General features: G+C 42.4%; 1 protein-coding gene across 2 annotated transcripts in view; it reads left to right on the forward strand.

Moving 5' to 3' along the window:
* The window catches only part of IDNK (idnK, gluconokinase homolog (E. coli)), a 7919-nt gene extending 3844 nt beyond the window's left edge, over nucleotides 1-4075 (forward strand). For both annotated transcript variants that reach the window (XM_014936201.1, XM_014936193.1), the window contains exons 4-5: nucleotides 1160-1203; nucleotides 2706-4075. In XM_014936201.1, the coding sequence (XP_014791687.1) occupies nucleotides 1160-1203; nucleotides 2706-3066 (405 nt within the window). In that variant the 3' untranslated portion in view covers nucleotides 3067-4075. The remainder of the gene's footprint in view (nucleotides 1-1159; nucleotides 1204-2705) is intronic.
* The last annotated feature ends 3421 nt before the right edge of the window (nucleotides 4076-7496 follow it).

Below are 7496 nucleotides of genomic sequence, written 5' to 3' on the forward strand. Positions count from 1 at the left end.
CCTCCTTCTTGCCCTTTTTGAAGACTGGAGTGATGTTGGCCTTCCTCCAGTCCTCAGGCACCTCTCCTGTTCTCCATGACTTCTCAAAGATGATCGAGAGTGGTCCAGCGATAACGTCTGCCAGCTCCCTCAGCACTCGTGGGTGCAACCCATCAGGCCCCATGGACTTATGAATGTCCAGTTTGGCCAAGTGGTCCCGAACCTGGCCCTCCTCTACTAGAGGAAAAATTTCCTCTCTCCATACCATCCCCCTTGCCTCTAAGGCCACAGATTCATGAGGGGTAGTCCTAACAGTGAAGACTGAAGAAAAGAAGGCATTCAGCAACTCTGCTTTCTCCGTGTCTTCCACTACTAGGGTGCCCACGTCATCCATCAGTGGGCCCACATTATCCCTCACCTTTCTCTTGCTGTTAACATACTGAAAAAACCCCTTTTTGTTATTGTTAATATTGGTGGCCAAGCTGAGCTCCACTTGAGCCTTGGCCCTTCTAATTTTCCCCCTGCATATCCTCACCGCTTCATGGTATTTCTCCTTATCTGCCAGGCCCTTTTTCCAAAGATTATAAGCCTTCTTTTTGTTCCTGAGTTCCAGCCGAAGCTCTCTATTTAGCCAGGCTGGTCTTCTTCCCTTCCTGCTTGATTTTAGGGACTTGGGAATAGCTTTATCTTGCGCCTTTAAGAGTGCCTCCTTGAAGAATGACCAGCTTTCCTGGGCACCCTTGCCCTCGAGGACCATCTCCCAAGGGACACCCCCAATCATGCTCCTGAAGAGGATCTGCCCTTCGGAAGTCCAGGGTGGCAGTCCTGCTGGCCCCCCGCCTTGCTTCAGTGAGAATTGAAAATTTTATCATTTCATGATCACTTTGTCCAAGACGGCCTCCAACGTTTACATCCCCCACAAGACCTTCCGAGTTAACTATCAGCAGGTCCAGTAGGGCACTTTCCCTGGTCGGTTCCCTCACCAGTTGCGTTAGGAAGTTGTCTTCCACGCATTCCAAGAATCTCCAGGACTGTTGCCTCTCTGCTGTGTTATATTGCCAGCAGATATCAGGGAAATTGAAGTCCCCCATGAGTACAAGGGAGAGTGTTCTAGATGTTAGAACCAACTATTTAAAATCAGTTTCATAAACAATTTTCAACTAGCTTGTTTTCTCTCTAGGACAGGATTCCTTGGCTTTGTGCATTGCATGATGTACTAAGGAGGTAAGAGAACATGAAGCTTTAACACATTTGGGCTAATGATGAAAAAAAAAAAGCACTAAAAATATTTTATCCTTTGCAATCCAAAGCAGAAAACAGACCCAGGCACCACTACGGACTCTGGGGGGCACTCAGCTGGAAAGCAGCTTTGCAGGAAAGAACCTGGGGCGTTCATGGTGGACACCCAAGCTGAACGTGAGCCAGCAATGTGTTCTGGCAAAACAGGCCAGTGATACCCTGAGCTGTGTTAGACTTAAGTGTTGCCAGCAGGTTAAGGAGGGCAATCCTTCACCTCTTCTCAGCACTGAAGAAGAGGTGAGGCCACACCTGGAGTACTGTGTCCAGTTCTGGGCTTCCCATTACGGGAGAGTCATGGGGAGCATCCAGCAATGGGCTATGTAGATGATAAAGGGACTGGAGCATCTCCCAAATGAGGAGAAGCTGGGAGAGCAGGGTCTCTCTTTAGCCTGGCTTTACACAGTGGCTGTTACTTGCTTTGTGCACATCAGGTGAGCATACCTCATTGGGTTAATTCACTGAGAAATTTGTCTGGATTGTTACGGTGGATCCATTGCTGTATGTTACATGCTAGCCTAAGGCCACCACCCAGCTCCAGAAACTTTGCAAAATCAAGTATACTTTAGAAGAGCCTAATGCCAATGTTTAAATGCTACTAATTATAAGTAGCTGAGGCTAGCGTTGGCTTACCTAGGTGGTAACAGTATGTTAAGTTCTTACTTCCCTGTGAACCAAAATCTGGTGAACATAGCATGATTTTTAAATAGGTTCATTCCTAATTTGATTGCAGAATTTATTTTCTTAGGCAGGCATTTCAGGCACTATTCATAGAGACAACTAGTTCTGGATTTGCTTTTCGGTGTCACACACACCCCCCCAGTTTTATGCCTGCTTTATTTTAAAAGACCTTGCCAGTAAAAAATACACGTGCAAGGCATTAATTTATCTGCACCCAACTGCATTGGTGCTGCCAATGAGTATGGTTACAGGAAATCTAAGATTTGATATTAAATTTGAGACAGTGAAAACAGGTGTTGGAAGTGTACCTGTGTATGCGTTTAAGAACAGATCTCTGCACAGTTCAGCAGCCACTTCCTTAGCAGCTTAGTATAGCAATTTTTTAGCTGATGGATGGGAGCCTGTGTGGATGCTCAGTTGCTGAGATTATCAGCAATTAAGGATCATGACACTTCCTTGTGCTAGAACTGAATTTAATTTAGGAAAGAATGGTGGCTAATAGGGAAGGTCTCCAAGACTGAGATTTTGCCAGGAGGCTGGCTAGCCTGACCTCACTTTCAAATCACATCTTCACCTTCATTGGAGCTTTGGCTTCAAAGTCCTGTCAAAATGACAAAAAAAGCGCCACTACTCCCACGACTCTCCTCTGCAAGGACCAGATTGTGTCTCCCTTCAGTAGAACTAGCAAGCCATTTCGTTATACCACATGTTGATGTATTTTATTTTTTTTTTTTAATCTTTTTTGATAGAGAAGACTCATCTAGACAAGATGCAATTCTGGCTTGCTCTGCACTGAAGAAGATGTATAGGCGTGTATTAGTTAGCGGAGCATCTGGAATTGAAAGCAACCAGCCAGAGCAACCAGGAGAAAACGCAGCACTGAAGATCCTCTTTGTTCATTTGGACGGGCCTGTAGACATCATTGCTGGCCGCTTGGAGAAGAGGAGGGGACACTTTATGCCACCCGAACTTCTCAAGTCTCAGTTAGATACTCTGGAGCCTCCTAGTGCACCAGAAAACTTTATTACTGTCAGTCTAGAAAAATCTCTCCCTGAAATAGTGTTGGAGATTGAGAATGCCATTTTTCAGGGTGAGGCTCTTCTGGACTAACTTTCTGAATCAGGGATACAGAAATTCCCATAAGGGTATGAAACAGCATTTTAATTATTAAATTGATTGTTATTGATAGATTAAATTGATTAAATCAGACTTATTTTTCCTGATAACTGTATTTTTTTACTGCATTAAGAGCTGATTTACTGCTCTGGAAATTTTTATCATGGCTCTGTAAAAGACATGTAAGAAAAAAGTTGACAGTTTTTGAAAATTTTAAACCCTTCAACATACAAAGTTAAACCTCCCGTTCTAGGAAGAGCCTGCTTTTGAAAATCCTCCAAAGGGTCACACAGAGTAATTTAATTTCTTTGATTTAATTTTTACTGTCAAACATGGAGATTGGGCACATCTGCTATTAAGTGATGAAATAAGTTATACCTTTGTTAGAAGCAACAAATTTTTTTTATTTTTTTTTTTAGAAGTGCATGATGAAGTTCTGTAGCTACCCTTGCCTCACTGCCAGATTTTCAAGAAGTTGCAGCTTCTTTGTCTGTGTGCTTGCTAACCTCACTGGTGACATCTTGAGAGCTACTATGAACTCTTACTGTACGCGCTGAGCACAAAGCTGAAAAATATAAGAAAAAAAGAGTAGTGGTGGTGAGGCAATACACAAAATGTAATTGTATGGAAAGCTTTAGAAATAGAGCCAATGCGATGCCACATACACTTTGACCTTGCATCTTTCACAGACAAAGCATAGCCATTGATAGAGCACGGTGGAGACCAAGGCAACCAAGATGAATAGATGTTTCCTTCTTTTCAGAAAAACTAACTCACTCTTTCACAGTTGGACCTTCTCCTTCGCTTCCCTCTTCTGGTGTGCTACAGTCTCCCACCTCAGCCGATGGCCCAGGCCAATAATGCTTATGGATACGTGTCCATACAACTGCTTTAAAGCTTAAGATCAGAGGGATGGAGCACCTCTCCTATGAAGACAGGCTGAGGGAGCTGGGATTGTTCAGCCTGGAGAAGAGAAGGCTCCGGGGAGACCTGATAGCGGCCTTCCAATACCTGAAGGGTGCCTATAGAAGAGCTGGGGAGGGACTCTTTGCCAGGAGGTGTAATGATAGGAAAAGGGGAAACGGTTTTAAATTGGAAGAAAAAGGATTCAGATTAGATCTCAGGAAGAAAGTTTTTACTATGAGGGTGGTGAGACACTGGAACAGGTTGCCCAGAGAAGTTGTGGATGCCCCAACCCTGGAAGTGTTCAAGGCCAGGCTGGATGGGGCCTTGAGCAACCTGGTCTAGTGGGAGGTGTCCCTGCCCATGGCAGGGGGGTTGGAACTAGATGATCTTTGAGGTCCCTTCCAACCCTAACCACTCTATGATTCTATTTCTAATACACATTTTTCACAACTTTCTTTTCTTTTGGTGATCATTAAATTCCAAACATCCAATCAGTTACCTAACTCGCAGAATTTAAGGTTAAAAATCCATTTTTATTGCCAAAGTGTTTATTAAAACAGCTCTTTGCCTTGTTACACAAGAGGTGCTTTTTTAGCTTAACAGAGTAAAAAGTGCACGTAGTTTCCCTAGGAAAAATTTGTGTCCTGTTTGCATGGAGTCATCTCCACAAGCCGTTGCACGTGGACTATTTTTAGTGTGTCATGCAATTTTTTAGGATGATGGCTAAACTCCTTTAGAAGCAAACTTGAATGTTTCAAAGCATCTTCGAATTTTTACCTGGGCTAGTTTGAAAAAGATCTGTCTGTCCACTCATTTTTATATGAATGAGGAGTAAGGGCTTTGTGGTTTAGATCAGTGCAATAAACAGCCGTCATCGAACTGAAAGGAGGCATTTTCAGACACAGATTTGGGGGTTGTAGACATCAACACACCCACTCAGACATGGTCTTTTCCTGTTTGCTTGTGACCTGGAGGGGGAACACCAGGCTGTTACCAGTTTTAGTCTGCTGCTGTACAACGCTGCAGCACTAAAAAAGAGCTGGGTCTCAACCCAGAGCCTGTTTATGCTGAGAGCCAAGGTGCCAGCTTAAGAGTCGGAGACAGTTCGGGGCATGAGCTTATTCCTAACACCCCTGGTTTCAGAGACTGTAAGAACTTACAAGAACTGTAAAAGTTTAGTGGCTATGAAAATCAAAGGGGCACCCTCTTCTAGTTACCTCTGCTTCTAGTGTAGTCTTCCTATTTTCCCAATTTACACCATTTTACAACGAAAGAGTTTCTTCTCATATACCCATTATTTAATACAGATTTATGCTCACTTTTTTTTTCAGACACAATAAACCCAGATCAGGACAGGGATCTAGTGACAGGAACCATGATGGGGCAGCAGCTGCATCCTGTCACAAGCAGATGTGATCAGAACTTCAAATTTAGAAAAAAAAAAAAAATCTTGGGCAACATTTTCAAGTGTGAGCACCAAAAAGCCTAGACTCTGATTTTCAGATCTGCTTGTCAGCATTTATAGCAAGCTCACAAAATGGCGGGCACCTACAGAAAATTTTACTCAACACTTTAAAACTGTTCTCCCTTAGGAAAGTCTGTGTAAGCACCTTGAGTTGTGGGAGTCTTTTCTAAACAAAACAGTGTTTTGTCACTTAGAGGCAGTTCATCCTTCCCCAAATTAAGTCAGGGTATTTCTCACTCTTTGCTCCAATGAAAGAAATCTTACATTCCCTTAACCTTTTAATACATTTCCTTTTTACTTAAAGCAAAACACAGCATTTCCATAGTTCAAATAATGCAAAGGACATCAAAGAGACTGTATAAACCAAGAAGCCATTACTTTCACTGGGAAGTGCTGGTGAAATCTTCAGGAACACAACCTTCTAGAGATGCTTTCCCTCTGGACTCTTCCTACTGGCTTTTTATTTAGAAAATGAAGGCAGCAAGACTCCTGGGAGGCTTGTCATTAGCTCCATCTGATGTTTGATTTATTTGCTCCAACGCAGAACCAGGCTTGTGTATGCAGCTGGACAGAACTGTTGCAATTCACTATTTCTTAAAACTTCTGCCACAGTGCCACACGGCTGAACTGCAAAATGCTAAATCCGCGGGGGCTTGCAGCTTGGCTTTGTCCCCTCTACAGGGAAAGCCTCCTTGGTTTCTGCTGGCCCCTTGACATGCAGCTGCAGTAATGCACAAATTGCTCAGAAAGAATATTCAACTTGCATTTCACAGGGCTGTCTGTGAGCCCCAGCTCCACAATCTGGGACAGTTTCAGTTACTGCACAGTTCAGTAGACTGCTACCTGCTACTCTGAAAGACAACACACCGTTACTTCTCCAATTTAACAATGCTCTGTGTGTGGACAGTGGAAGGAAAAGATCACCCCTGTACTTTAGTTTCATTTACCTGTCCAAACACAATCCTACAACATTTCAGGTCCTTAAAGAGTTAGCTGTAAGGTTGCTTCTGAACGAAGCGGTAGATGATACTTCTGAAGAGTGAATTTTAAACCAGGACAGGAAAAGGGACAATGAGTATGGGGGGTGAACAGTAACACTGCAATATGCTAGTAAACCAACAAGTGCGATCTTTCTGTTGTTGCTAAAGGTATAATAAAAAGTCTACCCTACCTATAAACCTTGTTCTACCTACTGTTTTCTGACAACTAAAATTCCTCCTGTGCAGAAGATGGCTCAGTGTTTTACCACTACTTAGAAGAGAAGTTAGTAACTGTTGTTACTAGTTGACAATGGTTACTGATGAGTATCAGTTCTACTTCAAGAAGGAAGCTTAGCTTAAGGAGTCATTCTAGAATTTAGGTCAAACTTCACCTCTTGTTGAATTGCAATAAAATTTGACTTCAAATACAGCATGTCTTAGTTTGTAACATGCAACTGAAATACAGGTGAACTGAATGCTGTCTCAAGAAACTGTTCCTGCTAGTTAGGTATATTTTTTTAGTGCATTGGTATAAGCTTGATAAAAATTGTTCCCTTCCCCTTTCAATTGACAGTAGTCTTTTTGGATTCTTCAAAGGAGACTGTATTCTTCAAAGGAGATCCCTTTTGAACAATGAGGGGTCCTGCTTTTTTCAAAGCAACGTCCCAATAGGGCACACTAGAAAATCAAGTCAAATTAGTTACTTTGAAGATCCTAATAAATATTCACTGTGAAAATAACTGCTTAAAGGTAGTGATTATTCTCCAGAAACTATTTGCTATCTATTACTTCCCTATCACAGCCTCAGTGCAATGAAAGGTACCCACCCAAGAGAAGCCACTGTGAAGGTATGATGGTGGGTCTGATCACTGGCTAGGAAATAAAAGTAAGAACATGTTTGTACCCAAACTACAAGTATTTTAAAAGGTTTTGATAATAATAAATTCATCTTACCAACTGATTCTGCTCTAATTTCACATCACTTTATCATTCCATTTTAACTTCAACATCATATGCCTCTTACTGTTTTCCCTCCACTTCACACTCCAAGAGTTGTGTACTATGTTAGCCCA

The sequence above is a fragment of the Calidris pugnax genome, unplaced genomic scaffold (assembly GCF_001431845.1).
Source record: "Calidris pugnax isolate Ruff unplaced genomic scaffold, ASM143184v1 scaffold2, whole genome shotgun sequence".
In the NCBI taxonomy this organism is placed as follows: domain Eukaryota; kingdom Metazoa; phylum Chordata; class Aves; order Charadriiformes; family Scolopacidae; genus Calidris; species Calidris pugnax.